Consider the following 25,216-nt stretch of genomic DNA (forward strand, 5'->3'; position numbering starts at 1 on the left):
GAGGGGCGGAAGTGCTTAGCGTGGCCCCGGAAGTACTGTAGTTGTTGTTACTCACGTTTGTTGAGTGAAGAAGTCGGCCTGAATAAACACAGGGAGGTGTGTTTCAAACAGCGGTGATCCTGATTAGCGGGAGACCCTTATCTCCTGAACACGTTTGGATGTTGTCAGCCAGTGTACAGCAGCAGCGGTCAGTGTTGTGTTTGAATGAGAGGATACTTTGCATACATGTGACTGTGTGTGTATGGAAGTCAATATCGGTGATGACAGTTAGTAGGTTAGTGTAAGTAGTAGTATAAATAAGTGTAGGAGTATCATGTGACAGTCAGTAGTAGTAGTAGTAGTAGTAGTAGTAGTAGTAGTAGTAGTAGTAGTAGTAGTAGTAGTAGTAGAAAACGTGTTTGTGTGCATGATTGCGTGTCTTGTGTGTGTGTGTGTCACAAGCAGGGATAATACTGCACATGGTGTGTAACTGTATATTGCACTTTATGGTTTATTTATCAGAAGACGTTAAAGTATGCAGGGCCATTTGTGGCAAAAATGTTCATCTGTCCCCATAGACCAGATTATATAACAGTACAGAACTGAGGAAATGATTACCCCAAGACTAATTAAGCCATGGTCATTACTCCTTTAATATGCAGATATCTGGGTACGTAGGTGTCAGTGTTAACTCTCTCTCTCTCTCTCTTTCTCTCTCTCTCCAGATGACAGAGCAAGAGGTGCGGGTGTGTGGGCTGTTGCTGCAGGAGATGTTCGGGGCGGTGGTGGAGCGGGTGGGCACTCATCTGCTGCGTGGGAGCCAGCAGACCCTGCGTGCCATCGCCGCCGAGACCGGGACCCCCCTGCACCTGGTAACTCGCCACCCTACACACACACACACACCTCTCTCTTTATCCTCCCTCTCTTTATTGTACTCTCTCTCTCCATCCCTCCCCAGGTGAAGAAGGCCGTGTGTGTGCTGGTGCAGCAGGGCATGTGTGTGTTCAGCAGCGTGGGGCCACCGCGGGGAGGCGTTCAGTACGCGGTCTCCGTGGACGCGGTGATGCGGCGGCTGCGCTTCCCCCGCTACATCTACACGGCCAAGGCGCTGTACGGCGACGCCGGGGAGCTGCTGGTGGAGGAGCTGCTGCAGCACGGTCACATGACCATGAGCCGCGCCGTGCGCACCGTCGCCGACCGGCTGACCAGCAGCATGGAGGGTGAGGGCCGGGGGGGGTGTGAGAGTGAAATGGGAGCAGACCCGGGTTAAGACCTTTTGTGGCCCTAGGCTATGAGCAGTTTGAAAGACACCAGCATAAATCATGTAATAAGAGTACAGGCGGTGCTGTGGCACTGTACCACAATTTAAGCTGGCAACAACCAATATGACACAACACCGATGCTCTGCTCTGTTTACTTTCTTTGACGCAAACTCACTGACTGATAAGAGTGACGTCCCTCTGACGCAGCAGATCCTATTCAACAGACATCAGAGTCTGTGGTTCAGCCACTGAGGTCCTGAGTTTGTTTTGATCAGGCCCAGCTGGGAAAATGATTTTCCCCACTTGCATTTTGACAGATAAAGTGAAATATATTTATATATATTGAAACACAATATCCACATTATGGTAAACAGCATGGCGTTCCTTATCCTTAAGTTAAATAAACATTCCATGGTGACTGGGCAGTGCACAAACTGAAGGAGTTCCTCAGGAAAATTGTGGATTTTACTATTATTTCACGGTCTCACAATGAAGATCTTGCAGCCGATCGCTGCTTCCACATCGTTTCTCATTTTTCCCCCCATTAAAATAATTCTAATCTGTCAAAGGCTCTCTGAACTGTCACTCTGCTTAGTCCTGCCGGCAGGGGTACATGAGCAAGTGAGGTTTTGGAAACCAACTGATAGGACGAGACTGGTCCAGGGGACAGAATGTATGTGATGCGTCTGATTGGTTACTTGCCTTTAGGAGGTGGGACAGAAATGACACGATATTAGTTTTGACAGGTTTGTAATCTTGGAGGTGGCTGTGTTGTGTTGATGTGTAGAGGGTGGCTGTGTGGAGCTCAGCGAGGTGGCTGTGTTGTGTTTAGAGCCCGACCCATACAGGTTTTTTGGGTCCCATACCGATAATTGGGAAGCTACATTTCCTGATTACTGATACATCTGCTGATATTTACTTTTTTGTTAGCGTGCAAAACAGACATTTTCTAGCATGGATCCCTCAAATCTCTCCCTGTCAGAGAGAAATGGTGTCAAATATGCATTGAAGGCAGGATTTTTACATTTTACATAATAACAATAATTTTCATCATAAATAACAACCACAAATCAAACATTGTAAAAATGAATTAAATTAGAATAATGTAGAATAAAGGAAAACTATAAAAAAAATGCAAGACCAAGGTATGTGAGCAATTTCACACACAAATAGACAAATGTTCTATACATTAGAGCAAATACTATGGTAGTGGTAATTGCTGGTCTAGATTATATTTGTATTTTACACGCGTCAGGTTTTCTCAGGTCTCAAGTCCTGCTCGGTACTCCATACTGCTGATCATACAGGGGCAGGTTATAGCGCAGACAGCACAACACAGCTGTATTTGTTTAAAAACATGCATTTAAAAATGCCCTCAATTGTAACGTATTTAATATATATGTTAAGCGTATGCAATATGAATCACAGCCAAAACACGATGTAGGATTTGAAATAGTTTTATAAATACCTTGTATAGTTTCAGTTTTATCCAACATTGTCTGAGAGATACGTTTTTCATTAATTTTCTTTAGATGTTTTACTGTGATCTGAGCATGCTTGTCATTTGGAGACAGTTTTTGTCTGCGGATATCCAGTCAACATCTTCAGCAAACATTTACTGTTTTTCTGTATTTGAATTGCTATTGTGAATTCTGAAAAGTGAAAATGTGCCTCTGTGCCATAATATACGGTAATCTTCAGTCATGACGAAAATAAGCAATAATCAAAACCGTGGGTACTCAAATGCAGCACAGCTTTCAAAAACACTTTCTATTGGTTATGAGGGTTTAAGTAAAACACATGTTTATTAGTTTGAGCCCTGTGTTTCTCAGTGGGGGTGTTTGTTACGCCACGGTGCTCAATAGTGCGCACAGCGCATGAGAATCACTGTGGAGTGGGAAACTAAAGCACCATAACTATGTTATATAAATAAATATAATAACAACGATAAAACAAAATAAACATGTATGTATTTATTGTCTGAAGTCTGACGAAGGATTTTATGGTAATTTGAAAAAAAATATTTAGCCAATAATTTGAGAAAATATATCGGTGCATTATGGTGGAATATGTGCCGATACAGATATTTATGTAAAGGCCAATATCAGCTGATAATATCGGTGTCCCAATATATCTGTCGGGCCCTAGTTGTGTTGATGGTGTTGTGTTGTTGTGTAGCGGGCCGCTGTGTGGAGCTCAGTGAGGTGGCCGCTGCGTTTTCCCGCCTGGTGGAGACGCACTTCCTGCAGCGCTGCCCCTCGGTGGACGAGACAATCACAGACGCCCCTGGTCCTGGCTCTGCCCCCACGCTCACGGACTGCCCCGCCCAGCGCTACACCCTGCCCCGGGTCAGCTTCACAGGTGTGTGTGTGTGTGTGTGTGTTGCGTTCTGACTGTTGTGTGTGTTTCGTGTACTGACAGTGTTGTGTTGTGTTGAGGTGCTGGTAAGCGGCGACGGTCATCTGAGGACAGAGAGGGAGAGACTAGGCCGAAGAGGGCGCGGCTCGACACCCCGGACATTGAGGTACAGGGTGTGGGCGGAGTCTCCACTCACCATCTCTCCTCCTCCCATCACTCACTCATCCTCCCTCCCTCCCTCTCCCTCCCTCCCTCACTCAATCTCCTCTCCCTCCCTCTCTCTCGCTCCCTCACTCACTCATCTCCTCTCTCTCGCTCCCTTTCTCTCATGCTCCCTCTCTCTCTCTCCCTCCCTCCCTCTCTCCCTCACCCCCCCTCTCTCTCTCCCTCCCTCACTCATCCCCTCTCTCGCTCCCTCACTCATCCCCTCGCTCCCTCTCCCTCCCTCACTCATCCCCTCGCTACCTCTCTCTCCCTCCCTCCCTCATCCCCTCTCTCTCTCGCTCCCTCTCTCTCTCCCTCCCTCCCTCATCCCCCCTCTCCCTCCCTCCCTCATCCCCCCTCTCCCTCCCTCACTCATCCCCTCTCTCTCGCTCCCTCAGTCATCCCCTCTCTTGCTCCGTCTTTCTCACGCTCCCTCTCTCTCTCCCTCCCTCACTCATCCCCTCGCTCCCTCTCTCTCCCTCCGTCTTTCTCTCTCGCTCCCTCTCTCTCTCCCTCCCTCACTTATCCCCCCTCTCTCTCCCTCCCTCCCTCACTCATCCCCCTCTCTTTCTCTCTGGGTCGTGCAGGATGCTGAGGATGCAGGTGTGTACTGGCAGGTGAATTTCGAGCGTTTCCATCATCACTTCAGGGACCAGGCCATCGTCGGCGCAGTGGCCAGCAAGCTGGACCAGGTCAGACAGGGGCCGGGGCGGATGGGAGGGGGTACGGGGCGGGCAGGGGTAATTATAGGGTGAGACTTGCCCCTCAGGAGTCATACATGGCAATACTGATTACATGTGGTTGATTGTCTCTCCCTGCATGTCTCTGTATGTCCCCGTGTCCCCTGTGTGACTGTGTGTGCCCTGCGTGTCTCCCTTATGTGTGGCCCTGCGTGTCTATTTGGCGTTCTGAATATCTCTGTCTTTCTGCATGTCTCCCCATGTTTCTTTGTCTCTTTGCGTGTCTCTGTGTGCTCAGACCAGCAGTGAGATTGTGAGGACCATGCTGAGGATGAGCGAGGTCATGTCCCCACCCGGCGCCGCCTGCACTCAGCCGCTGTCCGCTAATGAGGTGAGCAGGTTGGGAGGTCACGGTGTCCGTGCTTTAGGGACTCTGGGTCACCTGTGACCGGCTCTGTGTCCCTGTTACAAACCTTTTTCTATTTTAATAAAAGCCATAATCATCATCATCATCATCAATAAATCAATATTTTATTAAAGTGCTGATTATAATTATCGCAGTAGTTTAACAGTCTGTATGTCTGTGTGTCCTTCCCATGTCCAGATCTTCCGTGCTCTGCCCCCTGGTTACAGCATCTCTCGTCCGGTCCTGGACCAGTACCTCTCCCTGCTGGTGGACGACCCGGTGAGACCCAGCACAGCCCAGGCCACTGCTGTACCGAGCTGTCGTTACTGTCATACAATACCGTAATATCTTTCTTTCGCTGTCACTCTCTCCTTTTTCTTTCTCTTTCTCTAGATGGAGTTTGTGGGCAGGTCAGGAGACAGTGGTGGAGGGATGTTTGTCATCAGTATCCTTCAGTGATGAACTGAGTGTGTGAGTTCGTGCTCTGTGCTGTGTGAGTGAGCAGGCGAGTGCTGTGTATTGTGAGTAGGCGAGTGCTCTGTGCTGTGTGAGTGAGTAGGCGAGTGCTCTGTGCTGTGTGAGTGAGTAGGCGAGTGCTGTGTGAGTGAGTAGGCGAGTGCTCTGTGCTGTGTGAGTGAGTAGGCGAGTGCTCTGTGCTGTGAGTGAGTAGGCGAGTGCTGTGTGCAGTGAGTGCTCTGGGCTGTGAGTGATTAGGGTAGGCGAATGCTCTGTGCTGTGTGAGTGAGTAGGCAAGTGCTGTGTACTGTGAGTAGGCGAGTGCTCTGTGCTGTGTGAGTGAGTAGGCGAGTGTTCTGTGCTGTGTAAGTGAGTAGGCGAGTGCTGTGTGCAGTGAATGCTCTGGGCTGTGAGTGATTAGGGTAGGCGAAAGCTCTGTGCTGTGTGAGTGAGTAGGCGAGTGCTGTGTACTGTGAGTAGGCGAGTGCTCTGTGCTGTGTGAGTGAGTAGGCGAGTGCTGTGTGAGTGAGTAGGCGAGTGTTCTGTGCTGTGAGTGAGTAGGCGAGTGCTGTGTGCAGTGAGTGCTCTGGGCTGTGAGTGATTAGGGTAGGCGAATGCTCTGTGCTGTGTGAGTGAGTAGGCGAGTGCTCTGTACTGTGAGTAGGCGAGTGCTCTGTGCTGTGTAAGTGAGTAGGCGAGTGTTCTGTGCTGTGAGTGAGTAGGTGAGTGCTGTGTGCAGTGAGTGAGTAGGTGAGTGCTGTGAGTGAGTAGGTGAGTGCTCTGTGCTGTGAGTGAGTAGGCTAATGCTCTGTGCAGTGAGTGAGTAGGGTAGGCGAGTGCTGTGTGCAGTGAGTGCTCTGGGCTGTGAGTGATTAGGGTAGGCGAATGCTCTGTGCTGTGTGAGTGAGTAGGCGAGTGCTCTGTGCTGTGAGTAGGTAAGTGCTCTGTGCTGTGTGAGTGAGTAGGCGAGTGTTCTGTGCTGTGAGTGAGTAGGCGAGTGCTGTGTGCAGTGAGTGCTCTGGGCTGTGAGTGATTAGGGTAGGCGAGTGAGTAGGCGAGTGCTCTGTGCTGTGAGTGAGTAGGCGAGTGCTGTGTGCAGTGAGTAGGCGAGTGCTCTGTGCTGTGTGAGTGAGTAGGCGAGTGTTCTGTGCTGTGTAAGTGAGTAGGCGAGTGTTCTGTGCTGTGAGTGAGTAGGCGAGTGCTGTGTGCAGTGAGTGCTCTGGGCTGTGAGTGATTAGGGTAGGCGAAAGCTCTGTGCTGTGTGAGTGAGTAGGCGAGTGCTGTGTACTGTGAGTAGGCGAGTGCTCTGTGCTGTGTGAGTGAGTAGGCGAGTGCTGTGTGAGTGAGTAGGCGAGTGTTCTGTGCTGTGAGTGAGTAGGCGAGTGCTGTGTGCAGTGAGTGCTCTGGGCTGTGAGTGATTAGGGTAGGCGAATGCTCTGTGCTGTGTGAGTGAGTAGGCGAGTGCTGTGTGCAGTGAGTGCTCTGGGCTGTGAGTGATTAGGGTAGGCGAATGCTCTGTGCTGTGTGAGTGAGTAGGCGAGTGCTGTGTGAGTGAGTAGGCGAGTGCTCTGTGCTGTGTAAGTGAGTAGGCGAGTGTTCTGTGCTGTGAGTGAGTAGGCGAGTGCTGTGCAGTGAGTGCTCTGGGCTGTGAGTGATTAGGGTAGGAGAATGCTCTGTGCTGTGTGAGTGAGTAGGCGAGTGCTGTGTACTGTGAGTAGGCGAGTGCTCTGTGCTGTGTGAGTGAGTAGGCGAGTGCTGTGTGAGTGAGTAGGCGAGTGCTCTGTGCTGTGTGAGTGAGTAGGCGAGTGCTGTGTGAGTGAGTAGGCGAGTGCTCTGTGCTGTGTAAGTGAGTAGGCGAGTGTTCTGTGCTGTGAGTGAGTAGGCGAGTGCTGTGCAGTGAGTGCTCTGGGCTGTGAGTGATTAGGGTAGGAGAATGCTCTGTGCTGTGTGAGTGAGTAGGCGAGTGCTGTGTACTGTGAGTAGGCGAGTGCTCTGTGCTGTGTGAGTGAGTAGGCGAGTGCTGTGTGAGTGAGTAGGCGAGTGCTCTGTGCTGTGTGAGTGAGTAGGCGAGTGCTGTGTGAGTGAGTAGGCGAGTGCTCTGTGCTGTGTAAGTGAGTAGGCGAGTGTTCTGTGCTGTGAGTGAGTAGGCGAGTGCTGTGTGCAGTGAGTGCTCTGGGCTGTGAGTGATTAGGGTAGGCGAATGCTCTGTGCTGTGTGAGTGAGTAGGCGAGTGCTGTGTACTGTGAGTAGGCGAATGCTCTGTGCTGTGTGAGTGAGTAGGCGAGTGCTGTGTGAGTGAGTAGGCGAGTGCTCTGTGCTGTGTGAGTGAGTAGGCGAGTGCTGTGTGAGTGAGTAGGCGAGTGCTCTGTGCTGTGTAAGTGAGTAGGCGAGTGTTCTGTGCTGTGAGTGAGTAGGCGAGTGCTGTGTGCAGTGAGTGCTCTGGGCTGTGAGTGATTAGGGTAGGCGAATGCTCTGTGCTGTGTGAGTGAGTAGGCGAGTGCTCTGTACTGTGAGTAGGCGAATGCTCTGTGCTGTGTGAGTGAGTAGGCGAGTGCTGTGTACTGTGAGTAGGCGAATGCTCTGTGCTGTGTGAGTGAGTAGGCGAGTGCTGTGTGAGTGAGTAGGCGAGTGCTCTGTGCTGTGTGAGTGAGTAGGCGAGTGCTGTGTGAGTGAGTAGGCGAGTGCTCTGTGCTGTGTAAGTGAGTAGGCGAGTGTTCTGTGCTGTGAGTGAGTAGGCGAGTGCTGTGTGCAGTGAGTGCTCTGGGCTGTGAGTGATTAGGGTAGGCGAATGCTCTGTGCTGTGTGAGTGAGTAGGCGAGTGCTGTGTACTGTGAGTAGGCGAATGCTCTGTGCTGTGTGAGTGAGTAGGCGAGTGCTGTGTGAGTGAGTAGGCGAGTGCTCTGTGCTGTGTGAGTGAGTAGGCGAGTGCTGTGTGAGTGAGTAGGCGAGTGCTCTGTGCTGTGTAAGTGAGTAGGCGAGTGTTCTGTGCTGTGCGTGAGTAGGCGAGTGCTGTGTGCAGTGAGTGCTCTGGGCTGTGAGTGATTAGGGTAGGCGAATGCTCTGTGATGTGTGAGTGAGTAGGCGAGTGCTCTGTACTGTGAGTAGGTGAGTGCTCTGTGCTGTGTGAGTGAGTAGGCGAGTGCTCTGTACTGTGAGTAGGCGAGTGCTCTGTGCTGTGTGAGTGAGTAGGCGAGTGCTCTGTACTGTGAGTAGGCGAGTGCTCTGTGCTGTGTGAGTGAGTAGGCGAGTGCTGTGTGAGTGAGTAGGCGAGTGTTCTGTGCTGTGAGTGAGTAGGCGAGTGCTGTGTGCAGTGAGTGCTCTGGGCTGTGAGTGATTAGGGTAGGCGAATGCTCTGTGCTGTGTGAGTGAGTAGGCGAGTGCTGTGTACTGTGAGTAGGCGAGTGCTCTGTGCTGTGTGAGTGAGTAGGCGAGTGCTCTGTGCTGTGTAAGTGAGTAGGCAAGTGCTGTGTGCAGTTAGTGCTCTGTGCAGTGAGTGAGTAGGGTAGGCGAATGCTCTGTGCTGTGTGAGTGAGTAGGTGAGTGCTGTGTGAGTGAGTGCTCTGTGCTGTGAGTGAGTAGGCGAGTGCTCTGTGCTGTGAGTGAGTAGGTGAGTGCAGTGTGCAGTGAGTGCTCTGTGCTGTGAGTGAGTAGGGTAGGCAAATGCTCTGTGCTGTGTGAGTGAGTGCTCTGTGCTGTGAGTGAGTAGGCAAGTGCTCTGTGCTGTGAGTGAGTAGGTGAGTGCTGTGTGCAGTGAGTGCTCTGTGCTGTGAATGAGTAGGCTAATGCTCTGTGCAGTGAGTGAGTAGGGTAGGCGAGTGCTCTGTGCTGTGAGTGAGTAGGCGAGTGCTCTGTGAGTGAGTAGGAGAGTGTTCTGTGCTGTGAGTAGGTAAGTGCTCTGTGCTGTGTGAGTGAGTAGGTGAGTGCTGTGTGCAGTGAGTGCTTTGTGCTGTGAGTGAGTAGGCGAGTGCTCTGTGCTGTGTGAGTGAGTAGGCGAGTGTTCTGTGCTGTGAGTGAGTAGGCGAGTGCTGTGTGTAGTGAGTGCTCTGGGCTGTGAGTGAGTAGGCTAATGCTCTGTGCAGTGAGTGAGTAGGGTAGGCGAGTGCTCTGTGCTGTGTGAGTGAGTAGGTGAGTGCTTTGTGCAGTGAGTGCTCTGTGCTGTGAGTGAGTAGGTGAGTGCTCTGTGCTGTGAGTGAGTAGGCTAATGCTCTGTGCAGTGAGTGAGTAGGTGAGTGCTGTGAGTGAGTAGGTGAGTGCTCTGTGCTGTGAGTGAGTAGGCTAATGCTCTGTGCAGTGAGTGAGTAGGGTAGGCGAGTGCTCTGTGCTGTGTGAGTGAGTAGGTGAGTGCTGTGTGCAGTGAGTGCTTTGTGCTGTGAGTAGGTGAGTGCTCTGTGCTGTGAGTGAGTAGGCTAATGCTCTGTGCAGTGAGTGAGTAGGTGAGTGCTGTGAGTGAGTAGGTGAGTGCTCTGTGCTGTGAGTGAGTAGGCTAATGCTCTGTGCAGTGAGTGAGTAGGGTAGGCGAGTGCTCTGTGCTGTGTGAGTGAGTAGGCGAGTGCTGTGTGCAGTGAGTGCTTTGTGCTGTGAGTGAGTAGGTGAGTGCTCTGTGCAGTGAGTGAGTAGGGTAGGCGAGTGCTCTGTGCTGTGTAAGTGAGTAGGCGAGTGTTCTGTGCTGTGAGTGAGTAGGCGAGTGCTGTGCAGTGAGTGCTCTGGGCTGTGAGTGATTAGGGTAGGAGAATGCTCTGTGCTGTGTGAGTGAGTAGGCGAGTGCTGTGTACTGTGAGTAGGCGAGTGCTCTGTGCTGTGTGAGTGAGTAGGCGAGTGCTCTGTGCTGTGTGAGTGAGTAGGCGAGTGCTGTGTGAGTGAGTAGGCGAGTGCTCTGTGCTGTGTAAGTGAGTAGGTGAGTGTTCTGTGCTGTGAGTGAGTAGGCGAGTGCTGTGCAGTGAGTGCTCTGGGCTGTGAGTGATTAGGGTAGGAGAATGCTCTGTGCTGTGTGAGTGAGTAGGCGAGTGCTGTGTACTGTGAGTAGGCGAGTGCTCTGTGCTGTGTGAGTGAGTAGGCGAGTGCTGTGTGAGTGAGTAGGCGAGTGCTCTGTGCTGTGTGAGTGAGTAGGCGAGTGCTGTGTGAGTGAGTAGGCGAGTGCTCTGTGCTGTGTAAGTGAGTAGGCGAGTGTTCTGTGCTGTGAGTGAGTAGGCGAGTGCTGTGTGCAGTGAGTGCTCTGGGCTGTGAGTGATTAGGGTAGGCGAATGCTCTGTGCTGTGTGAGTGAGTAGGCGAGTGCTGTGTACTGTGAGTAGGCGAATGCTCTGTGCTGTGTGAGTGAGTAGGCGAGTGCTCTGTGCTGTGTAAGTGAGTAGGCGAGTGTTCTGTGCTGTGCGTGAGTAGGCGAGTGCTGTGTGCAGTGAGTGCTCTGGGCTGTGAGTGATTAGGGTAGGCGAATGCTCTGTGATGTGTGAGTGAGTAGGCGAGTGCTCTGTACTGTGAGTAGGTGAGTGCTCTGTGCTGTGTGAGTGAGTAGGCGAGTGCTCTGTACTGTGAGTAGGCGAGTGCTCTGTGCTGTGTGAGTGAGTAGGCGAGTGCTCTGTACTGTGAGTAGGCGAGTGCTCTGTGCTGTGTGAGTGAGTAGGCGAGTGCTGTGTGAGTGAGTAGGCGAGTGTTCTGTGCTGTGAGTGAGTAGGCGAGTGCTGTGTGCAGTGAGTGCTCTGGGCTGTGAGTGATTAGGGTAGGCGAATGCTCTGTGCTGTGTGAGTGAGTAGGCGAGTGCTGTGTACTGTGAGTAGGCGAGTGCTCTGTGCTGTGTGAGTGAGTAGGCGAGTGCTCTGTGCTGTGTAAGTGAGTAGGCAAGTGCTGTGTGCAGTTAGTGCTCTGTGCAGTGAGTGAGTAGGGTAGGCGAATGCTCTGTGCTGTGTGAGTGAGTAGGTGAGTGCTGTGTGAGTGAGTGCTCTGTGCTGTGAGTGAGTAGGCGAGTGCTCTGTGCTGTGAGTGAGTAGGTGAGTGCAGTGTGCAGTGAGTGCTCTGTGCTGTGAGTGAGTAGGGTAGGCGAATGCTCTGTGCTGTGTGAGTGAGTGCTCTGTGCTGTGAGTGAGTAGGCAAGTGCTCTGTGCTGTGAGTGAGTAGGTGAGTGCTGTGTGCAGTGAGTGCTCTGTGCTGTGAGTGAGTAGGCTAATGCTCTGTGCAGTGAGTGAGTAGGGTAGGCGAGTGCTCTGTGCTGTGAGTGAGTAGGCGAGTGTTCTGTGCTGTGAGTAGGTAAGTGCTCTGTGCTGTGTGAGTGAGTAGGTGAGTGCTGTGTGCAGTGAGTGCTTTGTGCTGTGAGTGAGTAGGCGAGTGCTCTGTGCTGTGTGAGTGAGTAGGCGAGTGTTCTGTGCTGTGAGTGAGTAGGCGAGTGCTGTGTGTAGTGAGTGCTCTGGGCTGTGAGTGAGTAGGCTAATGCTCTGTGCAGTGAGTGAGTAGGGTAGGCGAGTGCTCTGTGCTGTGAGTGAGTAGGTGAGTGCTGTGTGCAGTGAGTGCTTTGTGCTGTGAGTAGGTGAGTGCTCTGTGCTGTGAGTGAGTAGGCTAATGCTCTGTGCAGTGAGTGAGTAGGTGAGTGCTGTGAGTGAGTAGGTGAGTGCTCTGTGCTGTGAGTGAGTAGGCTAATGCTCTGTGCAGTGAGTGAGTAGGGTAGGCGAGTGCTCTGTGCTGTGTGAGTGAGTAGGCGAGTGCTGTGTGCAGTGAGTGCTTTGTGCTGTGAGTGAGTAGGTGAGTGCTCTGTGCAGTGAGTGAGTAGGGTAGGCGAGTGCTCTGTGCTGTGTGAGTGAGTAGGTGAGTGCTCTGTGCAGTGAGTGCTTTGTGCTGTGAGTGAGTAGGCTAATGCTCTGTGCAGTGAGTGAGTAGGTGAGTGCTGTGAGTGAGTAGGTGAGTGCTCTGTGCTGTGAGTGAGTAGGCTAATGCTCTGTGCAGTGAGTGAGTAGGGTAGGTGAGTGCTCTGTGCTGTGTGAGTGAGTAGGCGAGTGCTGTGTGCAGTGAGTGATTTGTGCTGTGAGTGAGTAGGTGAGTGCTCTGTGCTGTGAGTGAGTAGGCTAATGCTCTGTGCAGTGAGTGAGTAGGGTAGGTGAGTGCTCTGTGCTGTGTGAGTGAGTAGGCGAGTGCTGTGTGCAGTGAGTGATTTGTGCTGTGAGTGAGTAGGTGAGTGCTCTGTGCTGTGAGTGAGTAGGCTAATGCTCTGTGCAGTGAGTGAGTAGGGTAGGTGAGTGCTCTGTGCTGTGTGAGTGAGTAGGCGAGTGCTGTGTGCAGTGAGTGATTTGTGCTGTGAGTGAGTAGGTGAGTGCTCTGTGCTGTGAGTGAGTAGGCTAATGCTCTGTGCAGTGAGTGAGTAGGGTAGGTGAGTGCTCTGTGCTGTGTGAGTGAGTAGGCGAGTGCTGTGTGCAGTGAGTGATTTGTGCTGTGAGTGAGTAGGTGAGTGCTCTGTGCTGTGAGTGAGTAGGCTAATGCTCTGTGCAGTGAGTGAGTAGGGTAGGTGAGTGCTCTGTGCTGTGTGAGTGAGTAGGCGAGTGCTGTGTGCAGTGAGTGATTTGTGCTGTGAGTGAGTAGGTGAGTGCTCTGTGCTGTGAGTGAGTAGGCTAATGCTCTGTGCAGTGAGTGAGTAGGGTAGGTGAGTGCTCTGTGCTGTGTGAGTGAGTGCTGTGAGTGAGTAGGCTAATGCTCTGTGCAGTGAGTGAGTAGGGTAGGTGAGTGCTCTGTGCTGTGTGAGTGAGTAGGCGAGTGCTGTGTGCAGTGAGTGATTTGTGCTGTGAGTGAGTAGGTGAGTGCTCTGTGCTGTGAGTGAGTAGGCTAATGCTCTGTGCAGTGAGTGAGTAGGTGAGTGCTCTGTGCTGTGTGAGTGAGTAGGCGAGTGCTGTGTGCAGTGAGTGATTTGCTCCTTCACAGTCAGACCTGCACAGAGCCCTGGCCTCTCTGGCCCGTGCTGCTCTGGAGTCCATCGTTCAGGAGAGGTGAGGAGCCGCTGCCGCCGCCGCCAACCCGTCTCTGTGTGCCGTGTGCTGTGTGCGTGACGGTGCCCCCTCCCCCCCGCAGGTTCGGCTCCAGGTCCGCCCGCATCTTCCGCCTGCTGCTGCGGAAACGGCACCTGGAGCAGAAGCAGGTGGAGGATTTCGCCATGATCCCAGCCAAAGAGGCCAAGGAGATGCTGTACACACTGCTGTCACACAACCTGGTGCAACTGCAGGTACGCAGCACGCACTGTACACAACACACACACACGCTGTACTCTACACACTCTGTACTGTATAATGGTGTGTCTCTCTGCAGGAGATCCCCAAGACGCCTGACCACGCCCCCTCCAGGACCTTCTTCCTGTACACAGTGAACCTCCTGCCCACGGCACGCATGCTGCTGCAGCACTGTTACAAGGTAACGCACTGACACACTCTGACGTGCACTGTAACACACTGTAACGCGCTGACACACCCTGACACGCACAGTAACACACTGACACAATACTGGAAGACTGTAACACTGATGTAGACACTGTGTAACACTGCCTGACTGACTGCAGCGCTGACCCTCTCCCTCTCTCTCAGACAGTGGCCAACCTGATAGAGAGACGCCTGTTTGAGACAAAGGAGAACAAGTGAGTGACAGTGGGAGACGCCCATAACTCCGGTGACACAGACACTCCACTGCTGGTGTTGTACTTGCGACTGTTTCTATCTCTCCTCTCTTCCTCCCCTCCCTCTCTCTCAGGCGGCTGCTGGAGAAGTCCCAGCGCGTGGAGGCCATCCTGGCGTCCCTGCAGGCCACCGGGGCGGAGACGGCGCAGCTGGCTGAGGTGGAGGACATGGTGACGGCGCCAGAGAGACAGCAGCTGGACGCCCTGAGACACCACGTCAACAAGTTAGTGTCTGTGCCTCTGCGTGCTAGTGCGTCTGTCTCTTCGTGTCCCTCTCTGCATGCCAATGTGTTTGTCTCTGTGTGTCCCTCTCTGCGTGCCAGTGTCTCTACGTGACAGTTCGTCTGTCTCTGTGTGACCCTGTCTGCATGCCAATGTGTTTGTCTCTGTGTGACCCTGTCTGCATGCCAATGTGTTTGTCTCTGTGTGACCCTCTGCATGCCAATGTGTTTATCTGTGTGTGTCCCTCTCTGCGTGCCAGTGTGTCTGCATGCCAGTTCGTCTGTCTCTGTGTCCCTCTCTGTGTGCCAGTGTGTCTGTGTCTCTGCGTGCAAGTGCGTCTGTCTCTGTGTGTCCCTCTCTGCATGCCAATGTGTTTGTCTCTGTGTGTCCCTGCGCCCATCTCTGTGTGTCCCTCTCTGTGTCAGTGCCTCTGTTTTTGCAGGTCAGTGTTTTGTGTCTCTCTCTTTCCCTGTGTCTCACTGTCCCTCTCTCTCCAGGCTGGACTCCAGTGAGAACCAGGTGGACGAGACCATCTTCCTGCTGGAGTCATACATCAGCTCCACACAGACGACGCACTGAGAGAGACTCGCACAGCCTGGGACGTTTCATTTCATTTTATTTTGACAGTGATTCTGTAGGAGTGGTGTGGGAATGTTTTTGTAAATAAACAACTTTAAAAAGTTTTACTGTGTCTTTGTGTTTAACAGCACAATACTTTCCAGAGCACAGGGCCCTCGCACTGCTGCCCAGGTGCTCAGGGCCCCACAGCAGAGCTCTGTGGTGATAGTGAGAGTGGTCAGGTGAGTGCAGTTGGGTCTCTGCACAGAATTGGGGGCACTGACACTGAACACCGAACCCTGCTGAAAACGTCAAGATGTTTCATTTCCCTCTGTATCTGTGTCCCTGCTCCTCCAGGGTCGTGGTTTCTGAAACTGTGTCTGACTGTAGCCGTGGGAGTTAGTTTTCATAAAAAAATCGAATGTATATATATATATATTTATATATAAAAGGTGCGATTGATTTGGGGTGGAAGAACAGTCATCCCTGGGGTCACTGTGGAAACCGCATCCCTGGGATTGTGCTGCCTCGGGGACGGCCATCAGTCCTCCGCCTCCTTCTCCTCCGTCCCTGGCTTCTTCCGCGAGAAGAATCCCAGCTGAGAGAGAGAGAGAGGACATTGGGACAGAGTGAAGACAGTCTCAGTGTGTTATTGTCCAATGTCCAGTCTCTGTGTGTTAGTGTCCAGCAGGGAATAAACTAACACCCGCCACCTGCCAAATGTGGGTAGATTTTACCAGCCACTTTGGCGGGTAGCCAACAAGTGTACAGGAACTCAGCTTTTAGTTTCTGATACAGTATTTGTCAGTATGTTTCAAAATACTAATTAATTTGTTGACGTTGTAGTGTTGGTATGTTAGTTGATTCGGCAAACCGCAATATCATGTTTTCTAAAAATATATGGCATCTGGACAGTCTTCGGTCTAGGAAGACATGTTTCATGGCGAGCAATGAAGGAGGAGTAAGGAGGTTAAGGATGTGGAAAAATAATGACTTTTAATAACTTTTCATAGACATTATGACTGACTTTTTAATTACCTGGATCAAAGTGTTTCAGAATTATATGACAGAAAAGGAAAGAGGAGCAACAAACACATGAACACACACACAGCCAGCTAGTGCTCTTTATTCTGTATTCGCTGGAACTCGAACGCACAGTTGTGTTTCCGAACACAGAGCGGCAATCTGAGTGTGGTGTGGAGAGGAAAAGTCAATCGGTTAGTCAAGTAGATTGTATAAATTAGCTAGATAGATAGGTCATATACATTTTGTATTTCGCTGTTGTGACCAGAAAATATTGAAACAGGGACGCTAATGTTAAGGCTCACATTGCTAAACTGGCAATTTAATGAAAATGTATAAAAAATGAAAAAGAAAAACATATTGGTCGGTCAAATACAGCTGTAATTGCAATATATTCCTTTATAAAACAAATATTCACAACCTTTATAGTTAATTTGAATTTGAAATAAAAAGTTGTGATAATGTCGGGACAAAAATACAAGGGTCTGACACGACATGCGAGAGAGTTGACAGGTCTGCTGTTATTATGCCATTTCCATACGTCTTATGATAATGTGTTTTTACATTGATATGTATTTAACAAAGTTGTTGTGTTAGATAAGTATTCATCAATTACAACATATTCATTTGTGTTGAAATGATTTGCGATAGAGATGGAGATTCTGCTGAAGAGAAACGTGCGGTTTGTTCACATCGCGTCTCTGCTGGCGTGCATCGTATTGACCGATGGAAACAACATCACTGTCTGTCATCATTCCTAGAGATGATATATTTTCTACCCAACCACAGACCGTGACTCTATGAATATCTAGCCAATCCAAGGAAATCATTTTAATGACGTGCAGAAACCCACTGAAGAGGAGTATGAAGAGCAATAATGTGTCATTAACACCCCTTCTCATGTGTTAGTGTGTTTATACAGATCCCCAGCAGCTGCCGTGTTATTGCATGTGATTGATTCATTTGAAAACGATGCTCCCGCACAGTCTCTACTAGCAAGTGTTATAATTCAATAGACCTTATAACACTTGCAAGTAGAAACTGTGTGGGAGCATGTTTTCTATCCAGATCCTTTTCCTCATACACACCTGTCTAGTCTATACAGGTGTGCAGTTAGCTTCTGTTATAGTGATTGATTAATTACCTGAATAAATGCCACGTTTTAACATGTTCACCACACATTTACGCACCCTCATGCATTTCTGGTGATGTTTGCCTTTTACTGGTGAATATACCAAGTGGCTGGTAAGTTTTATCCTTCTACGGTAGTGGCCGAAAAAGTTAATTTTATCCCTGTTGTCCAGTGTCCAGTCTCAGTGCGTTAGAGTCCAGTGTCCAGTTCCGTTACACTGACCTTCCACAGGATGAAGATGATGAGGGCCAGCAGTAGGAGACCCCCCACAATGCTGCCGATGAGGATCCACAGAGACACGGGTACGGCACGCCCCCGCAGCACCTCCAGCACCGACTGCAGGGGAGAGAGGGAGGTTAGCTTTTAATCTCCTTCTTTACCTCTCTCTCTCTCACACTCCCCCGCTCCCTCTACCTCTCCGTCCACTCATTCCCCCTCCCCTGTACCTCTCTCCTCAGGGCACTGTCTCCCAGGCGCAGGACGCTGGACTCGGGCACCGACAGACCGACCACACTGACGATCTGCACCGACTTAAACCGCGTCTGCGCGGAGAGGGAGAGGGATGAAGAGAAAGTGTCATGCTGTGCTGAGAGACATGGTTGCTTCCCTCCTGTCTCTCTCCTTCCCTCCCTCTCTCTCTCTCTCTCTCTCTCCTGCTCTTTCCCTCCCCCTCCCTCTCTCCTTCCCTCCCTTTCTCTCTCCTTCCCTCCCATTCTCTCTCCTTCCCTCCCTCTATCTCCTGCTTTCTCTCCCTCCCTCTCTCCTTCCCTCCCTCTCCCTCCTGCCCTTTCCCTCCCTCTACAATCTCTACTTCCCTCTCCCTCCCTCATCTCCCCCTCTCCCCTCCTGCTCTCCTTATCTCCCTCTCTCCTTCCCTCCCTCTCCTTCCTTATCTCCATCTCTCCCCTCCTGCTCTCTTTCCTTCCCTCTCCTTCCTGCTCTCCTTCCCTCCATCTCTCTCCTGCTTTCCCTCCCTCCCTCCCTCCCTCCCTCCTGCCCTCTTTCCCTCCCTCCCTTCTCATCTCCCCCTCTCCCCTCCTGCTCTCCTTCTCTCCCACTCTCCTTCCCTCCCTCATCTCCCTCTCTCCCCTCCTGCTCTCCTTCCTCCTCTCCCTCTCTCCTTCCCGCTCTCTGTCCCTCCCCTCCTGCTCTCCTTCCGTTCCCTTACCCTCTCTCTCTCTCTCCCCTCCCTTCCCTCCTTCCCTCTCTCGCTCACCTTGCGGAAGAAGTCGTTGTCCAGCCGGCGGGAGATGCTGAGCAGAGCCTCCTGGCCCCGGTGCAGCTGCTGCAGCCGACACACAACCTGCACACACCACGCCGTACTGCAGTTCTGAGGGGGGGAGGGAGCTGATTACAGGCTTGTCATCATGCCGTATGAGATGATACCGTTTGTCATGCCAGTAAACACGAGGTCAAGTTTGAGAGGGAGAGGGAGAGGAAGAGATGCAGTGTGCTCCAGGGAGAGAGGGAGAGAGAAGTGCCTCCTCTGTAGTGTGCCCTCCTCCCGCTCATGCCCCGTCCCTCACCAGCTGTGGTGTGAGGTGCAGCTCCTCTGGGTGCACCGGCCGCGTCTCCGTCTGCCTGTCCCTCAGGGCGCGCAGGTCACTGAGCACGGAGCAGTTCACCCCGGTCACCTGCGACACAGCACAGTGATGACAACGACGCAGTACAGCACAGCACAGCGATGACACGCTGATGCAGTACAACACAGCATAGCATTGACACACTGACGCAGTACAACACAACACATCACAGCACTGACACAGTACAGCACAGCACAGTGATGACACTGACGCAGTACAACACAGCACAGCAAAGCACTGACACAATACAGCACAGCACAGCATTGACAGAATGACACAGTACAACGCCGCACAGCATTGACACAGTACATCACCCAACTGACACAGTACAGCACTGACAGACTGACACAGCACAGACACACTAACACCGTCTCTCCCTCAGTGTTGGACTCACGTTGTGCGCTGTGACCTCAGTGACAGTCAGGAAGGGCGTGTCTCCCGCCACGGCCGCAGGGAGCTGGACGTGGATGTCCAGCCCACTGACCGACACGCAGCCCAGGTTCTGAACCTGGAGAGCGAGAGCGAGAGCGAGAGAGAGAGAGAGAGAGAGAGAGAGAGGAAGGAAGAGTGAGAGGGATGGGGAGGCAGCAGGAGAGGGTGCAGACCCAGGTGAGACCCCGTGTGGCTCCAGTCCCTTCGGCCCCCCCTTCCCCCGGACCTGAGTCGCCATGGTTACTCCCCTGAGCCTCTGGTTGCCGTGACTACCCCCCTGGTCCCCCCAGTTGCCATGACTACCCCGCCTGTACCTTCACGGTGGTGCTGAACTCGGGGCCGCCGGCCTCGGATGCACTGCGGGACGGAGGGACCACATAGTGCCTCAGAGCAGAGTCGCTGAGAGAGAGGGAGAGAGGGAGTGAGCGATACAGACACGGACATTGACAGCACATTCCTCCCCTCCATCCCTCCATCACTCACCTGCTGATGAAGAGGTCGGGCTCGTACAGCACCGCGCTGCCCAGCTGCACCGTGTTGTCCTGCATAGTGTCCTCTCGCTCCACACTGTCACTGTAAACACACACACACACGGGCTCACACGCGCACACACATATCTCCGCTCACCTCAGACTGCCGTCTGGGCCATGTGCTTGTGCGCCGGTGTGGAGGGTGAACGGAGATATGGGTGTTGTGCGGGTGTGTAGCAGGGGTTACCTTGAGACCATGATCTTCATCTGCACTCTGTTCAGCAGCAGCGAGCAGCTGAACTCAAACTCTAGGTTAAAGGTCACCTGCAGGGACAGGGGTGAGGCGGGTCAGGGGTGTGGAAGTGTGTGTGTGTGTGTAGCAGTGTGTTTGTAAACAGTGAGTAGAAAGTGCATAGGCAGCATGGAGAGGGTACATAGGCAGTATGTAGGGAGTGTGTAGTCAGTGCGTAGGCAAGCTTGTGCTGACCTTGGCCTGCGATCTGAAGACGGGGTAACTGACGTTACAGGATTGACTATTGGTGGTCAGTGCTGTGCACTCCAGCTTCACCTGGGGACTATCCTGTAGAGAGAGGGAGAGAAGGGGAGGGAGGGAGGGAGAGAAGGAGCGAGAAGGGGAGGGGAAATGTGGGTCTCGGTACACACAGAATACAGAATGAGGTCGTCCTCCAGTACAGCTCGAAGCGTCTTGCTCTGCTCTCCCCCTGCGCTACCTTGCTGCTGAGGCTGGAGAAGTGCAGGTTGCGCGAGTAGAGCAGGCGCAGGCTGGTGTTGAAGGCGTTCTCCAGGCGGTTGTGCAGCTGCAGATCCACAGACAGACGCCGCCGGGGACTGCGGATAATATACGGGTCCTGCCTGTGTAACACACAATTACACGATAACACACGGACACATAGTAAGAGACTATTAAGCACACTCAATTTTACAAAATAGTAGAATTACTCTCTCTCTGCCTCCCCCTCTCTCTCCTGATCTTCTTCCCTCCCTATCTCTCCCTCTCCCTCTCCCTCTCCCTCTCTCTGGTGGTACCTGGTGCCTGTGATGCCCAGCCTCCCCTGTAGGACCAGGTCAGTGATGCAGATGTCATCATCTCCACAGCCCTTATAGAAGGGGATCTGAGGAGAGGGACAGTCATAACACAACACAACAATATAGTAAAATACAGTATAGTATAGTACAATGCACAGCTCAGCACAGAATAATAAACAGTATAGTCAGTGGTGTAGTGGTGTCCGGGTGGGTGGGTATACTGTGACAACTAAACGATCCCCACCCCAATGTGCATGCATGCGTGCCAACACACACACAGCACCATCCCTGATATGAATTTCAACTTCATCAAATATGCTACAAGCCAAAATCTTTCCATAAGTCCATAACAATTCATGTTTAGTTACACTATCACACAAATCACAAACTGACTTCAGTCTTGTCATAGTTACAACACAAACCCACTGAAATAGGCTACATTTGTGCAGAACACTGCAAACATCTTCAACTGGGGGTAGACTGCCCTTGCTGGACAGCTAGGGATGTGCGGAGCTGACAGAAATGCGCATCCGTCGAATGCGGATTTTAAAACATGAAATCCGTCGACTGCGGATGCAGATGTAGCGTATTTAGTTGTAGGCTGAGGGGCATTTTGTATCTACCAGTATTACTGTAAAATCAGTTTGCTACAGTTTTTATAAAAAAAAAGAAATATTTAACATTTTATGTAAATGCTGTAAATGTGAAATAGAGCTGAAAAAACATCAGCTCATAGTCCTAAAGTTGAATGTAATGGAGTACTTGTATTACTATTATTTCACTGCTCAAATTAACAATTGCATGAGTCTTCTGCATTTTGAATTAACTTTTCAGATGCTAAAGTTATAATTCAACATGGTTTTTTAAGTTCTTAACATACTACTTGACTTGTCACTAGTGAGGAGAAAAGAAAAAGCACGCCCATTCTAAACATAAACAGTATTAATCTTATATATTCTTAAATGACCACATTACAGAAGTGCAAGATTTCAAGGTAAAGTAAGAAAGTAATAAAGATTTCAAGGTAAAGTAAATTGCTGATGGACATTATTATATGTTAATATAATATAATTTTTTTATCATTATGCTTTCTATCTTGTGGGTCTGTTGTGCACCGTTAGATGCTTTACATCGTGTTGTAATATACAAAGTATTCAAGGCACCAGTTTAATGTGAACAGGTTGTCACATGACAGTCATGGGTTCCGTGATGGAAGTGTTTAAGTGTTATTCTCACCCGTGTAAACCAGCCTTTCTGGCATTTTCCTGCAAAAACCCCAGAGAGCCGCACTGGAGCTACTGCGTGAGTGAGTTAAACACACACTCCGCCATAGATGCCACCAACACTGAACATACATTCACTTTGTGCTGTGGTGCAGAAAGATACACTTCAGCCTATCTTGCAAGGACAGGTAGTCGATACTGGTTCATTTTCCACAACATCGGGCTTTTCTGTCGTTGAATTATAGTTTCACCAAAATATGTCGTCACCTCCAGTGGTGTCGTCACCTCCATCCAGCGTCACTGTTGCTTTGGAACAGTAGAACGTTAAGCAAAAGCTTTTTTATTCTTATTATTTGTGTTACATTAAAATATATGTTTCACATATATTTTAATTATCTACACTTTTCTTTTTTAAACTGTAACTATCTCGTCTCGAGCCTTCCTTGACACACTCCTGCCCCCCTGGGAGGCGCACCCCACAGTTTGAACACGCACACTACTGAGCTACTGTACAGCAGTACAAACGAAACATAACCAAATATGACACTACCTTTCTCGTGTGCTTGTTTTACTACAGTTTAGTTATTATTACCCTTTTTCCGACGCCAGATTGATGTGTTCGTGTTTTTTTTTCCGACATTATAATTTGGTTGGGTTGCAATCTTAAAAAAATCATTTCTTCTTTTCTGTCACACCCAAACCGTGAGGACGCACAGCCTACACTGCGCAGCCGCAGATCCATGGCAGGTTTCTAGCTCATAAACTATGAAGTTTGCTTCCATGATGCCCCTGGACACGACTCGATCATAAACGCAATCTGTACATTCTTTGAAAACTGATTTTTATGAAAATCAATTATTGAACATCATTGAAAATATCTTAGATTGATGTATTATAATTTTTCGCCTGTATCTGGGTGGGTATACACACCACTACACCAGTGAGTACAGCACAGCACAGTATAGTAGTGCAGTCCAGTCCAGTATTGTAGAGAACACAATACAGCACAGTAGGGGAGAGGAGAGGAGAGGAGGTGAGGTTGTGTAGTTGTGTTGTTGTCTGACCAGTGTCTTGGCGGAGGTGGGCCAGCCCTCGTCCAGCACCGGGCCCGACTCGGACTCGTTGATCCGGAACCGCAGAGAGAGAGAGAGCGGCCTGAGGTAATCAGCTGTGTCCTGAGACAGAGAGGGAGAGAGATTGATTTGTGTGTACGACCGCTATGTGTCAGTGTCAGTGTGCAGTCAGTGTGTCAGTGTCAGTTTGTCAGTGTTGTAGTCATTGTGCGGTTAGTGTGTCAGTGTTGTCAGTGTGTCAGTGTGTCAGTGTTGTGTTCAGTGTGCGGTCAGTGTGTCTGTGTTGCGGTCAGTGTATCAGTGTCATTGTTGTGGTCAGTGTGTCAGTTTGTCAGTGTGAGGTCAGTGTGTCAGTGCTGTCAGTGTGTCTGTGTCAGTGTTGCAGTCAGTGTGTCAGTGTTGTGATCAGTGTGCGGTCAATGTCAGTGTTGCAGTCAGTGTGCGGTCAGTGTGTCTGTGTTGCAGTCAGTGTATCAGTGTCATTGTTGTGGTCAGTGTGTCAGTTTGTCAGTGTGAGGTCAGTGTGTCTGTGTCAGTGTCAGTGTGTCTGTGTCAGTGTTGCAGTCAGTGTGCGGTCAGTGTGTCTGTGTTGCGGTCAGTGTATCAGTGTCATTGTTGTGGTCAGTGTGTCAGTTTGTCAGTGTGAGGTCAGTGTGTCAGTGCTGTCAGTGTGTCTGTGTCAGTGTTGCAGTCAGTGTGCGGTAAGTGTCAGTGTGTCTGTGTCAGTGTTGCAGTCAGTGTGCGGTCAGTGTGTCTGTGTTGCGGTCAGTGTATCAGTGTCATTGTTGTGGTCAGTGTGTCAGTTTGTCAGTGTGAGGTCAGTGTGTCAGTGCTGTCAGTGTGTCTGTGTCAGTGTTGCAGTCAGTGTGCGGTCAGTGTCAGTGTGTATGTGTCAGTGTTGCAGTCAGTGTGCGGTCAGTGTGTCTGTGTTGCGGTCAGTGTATCAGTGTCATTGTTGTGGTCAGTGTGTCAGTTTGTCAGTGTGAGGTCAGTGTGTCAGTGCTGTCAGTGTGTCTGTGTCAGTGTTGCAGTCAGTGTGCGGTCAGTGTCAGTGTGTCTGTGTCAGTGTTGCAGTCAGTGTGCGGTCAGTGTCAGTGTGTCTGTGTCAGTGTTGCAGTCAGTGTGCGGTCAGTGTGTCAGTGTCATTGTTGTGGTCAGTGTGTCAGTTTGTCAGTGTGAGGTCAGTGTGTCAGTGCTGTCAGTGTGTATGTGTGTCAGTGTTGCAGTCAGTGTGCGGTCAGTGTCAGTGTGTCTGTGTCAGTGTTGCAGTCAGTGTGCGGTCAGTGTGTCTGTGTTGCGGTCAGTGTATCAGTGTCATTGTTGTGGTCAGTGTGTCAGTTTGTCAGTGTGAGGTCAGTGTGTCAGTGTTGTCAGTGCTGTGGTCAGTGTGCAGTCAGCAAGACTTACAAACACATGGAAGGGCAGCGGGTGGCAGGTGGTGTGTCCGGGCTGCAGCCGCAGGGCTGTGTGCAGATGTCTCTGTCCGCTCTCGTCAAACAGCGCCCGCACCGTGAAGCCCCGCTCATCCAGCATTGCACTCAGATGCAGCTCTGGGACCGGGCAGGACAAGCAGGACACACAGGACAGGAGAGGACACAGTCATATTACCAATTAATCAATTATATCACGCTACAGTATTGTGACATGTATGAAATTATTGGTCAGTGTGAGGACAGTTGTGGGCAGAGTGTGGACAGTGTGTGGGAAGTATGGACAGTATGTGGGAAGTGTGGAAGTGTGGACAGTGTGTGGGAATTGTGGACAGTGTGTGGACAGTAGTGGTCAGTGTGTGGATAGTACTGGTCTGTATGTGGACAGTGGGGCAGTGTGTGGGCAGTATTGAAGAGTGTGTGGATAGTAGTGGGCCGTGTCTCACCGAAGTTGGGCCCAGGGGGTCCGGGGGGTCCAGGGGTGCTGGTGTTGAAGCAGACGCTGGCGGTCAGACATGCCGCCTCACGCCCCCCCCGCTGGCAGGAGCGCTGCACCACACTGATGGAGTGCGGCTGCACGTCCACACTGATGCCGATCCTCACAATACTGCGAGAGCTGGGACACACAGAGGCACATTACACATATGTACACATACACAGGGACATTAGCACACACGCACACACAGGTGTAATGTAGTTCATGGGCAGTTATAATACAGGTTGTATCGCAGGTATAATGCAGTGATAAACCCAGTCTAGGCCAAGTGTGTAATCCAGGTGTTTTGCAGGTGTGTAATGGTGTATAACAGGTTTAATCCAGCGGTGATACAGGTGTGTACAGCTGTGGTCCAGGCATGGCTCACCTGAGCAGCACCGCGCTGCCCTGCGCCCCCACAGCCACGTCCAGCAGCCCATCGCCATCCAGGTCCAGCTGTCCACTCACACTGCGGCCGAAATACTGCAGCCCTGAGGCCAGCACTGACCCGGCAATCCGCTGGACACAGGGGGAGAGAGAGAGAGAGAGAGAGCGAGAGAGTTAAG

At 51.1% G+C, this 25,216-nt stretch overlaps 2 protein-coding genes across 2 annotated transcripts in view; one reads left to right on the top strand and one right to left on the bottom strand.

The window, feature by feature from the left end:
• On the top strand, positions 1-14,887 carry polr3c (polymerase (RNA) III (DNA directed) polypeptide C). Its single transcript, XM_066721016.1, has 15 exons — positions 1-187; positions 705-851; positions 938-1,199; positions 3,420-3,602; positions 3,680-3,765; positions 4,391-4,495; positions 4,782-4,874; positions 5,088-5,168; positions 5,283-5,334; positions 13,245-13,305; positions 13,388-13,538; positions 13,622-13,723; positions 13,894-13,943; positions 14,057-14,206; positions 14,702-14,887. The coding sequence occupies exons 2-15, from the start codon at positions 705-707 to the stop codon at positions 14,781-14,783; spliced, it is 1,605 nt and encodes a 534-aa protein (XP_066577113.1). The 5' UTR covers positions 1-187; the 3' UTR covers positions 14,784-14,887.
• The window catches only part of itga10 (integrin, alpha 10), a 26,441-nt gene continuing 16,028 nt past the window's right edge, over positions 14,804-25,216 (bottom strand). Inside the window, exons 15-30 of the mRNA XM_066721020.1 lie at positions 25,039-25,169; positions 24,622-24,791; positions 24,153-24,295; positions 22,737-22,847; positions 20,450-20,535; positions 20,134-20,275; positions 19,890-19,982; positions 19,650-19,726; positions 19,416-19,505; positions 19,247-19,331; positions 18,895-19,008; positions 18,444-18,551; positions 18,134-18,247; positions 17,364-17,459; positions 17,140-17,253; positions 14,804-15,360 (exon numbers count right to left, since the gene is read on the bottom strand). Coding sequence (XP_066577117.1) covers positions 15,304-15,360; positions 17,140-17,253; positions 17,364-17,459; positions 18,134-18,247; positions 18,444-18,551; positions 18,895-19,008; positions 19,247-19,331; positions 19,416-19,505; positions 19,650-19,726; positions 19,890-19,982; positions 20,134-20,275; positions 20,450-20,535; positions 22,737-22,847; positions 24,153-24,295; positions 24,622-24,791; positions 25,039-25,169 — 1,731 coding nt within the window. The 3' untranslated portion in view covers positions 14,804-15,303. The remainder of the gene's footprint in view (positions 15,361-17,139; positions 17,254-17,363; positions 17,460-18,133; positions 18,248-18,443; positions 18,552-18,894; positions 19,009-19,246; positions 19,332-19,415; positions 19,506-19,649; positions 19,727-19,889; positions 19,983-20,133; positions 20,276-20,449; positions 20,536-22,736; positions 22,848-24,152; positions 24,296-24,621; positions 24,792-25,038; positions 25,170-25,216) is intronic.

The sequence above is a fragment of the Amia ocellicauda genome, chromosome 14 (genome assembly GCF_036373705.1).
Source record: "Amia ocellicauda isolate fAmiCal2 chromosome 14, fAmiCal2.hap1, whole genome shotgun sequence".
NCBI lineage: Eukaryota > Metazoa > Chordata > Actinopteri > Amiiformes > Amiidae > Amia > Amia ocellicauda.

What these genes read in the sequence shown, in the direction of transcription:
- polr3c (XM_066721016.1), top strand. Translation starts at nt 705, where the DNA reads ATGACAGAGCAAGAGGTGCGGGTGTGTGGGCTGTTGCTGCAGGAGATG. An exon ending in TCGACACCCCGGACATTGAG is followed by an intron (nt 3,766 to 4,390) that starts GTACAGGGTGTG and finishes TGGGTCGTGCAG; the next exon opens with GATGCTGAGGATGCAGGTGT. An exon ending in TGGAGGGATGTTTGTCATCA is followed by an intron (nt 5,335 to 13,244) that starts GTATCCTTCAGT and finishes CTTCACAGTCAG; the next exon opens with ACCTGCACAGAGCCCTGGCC.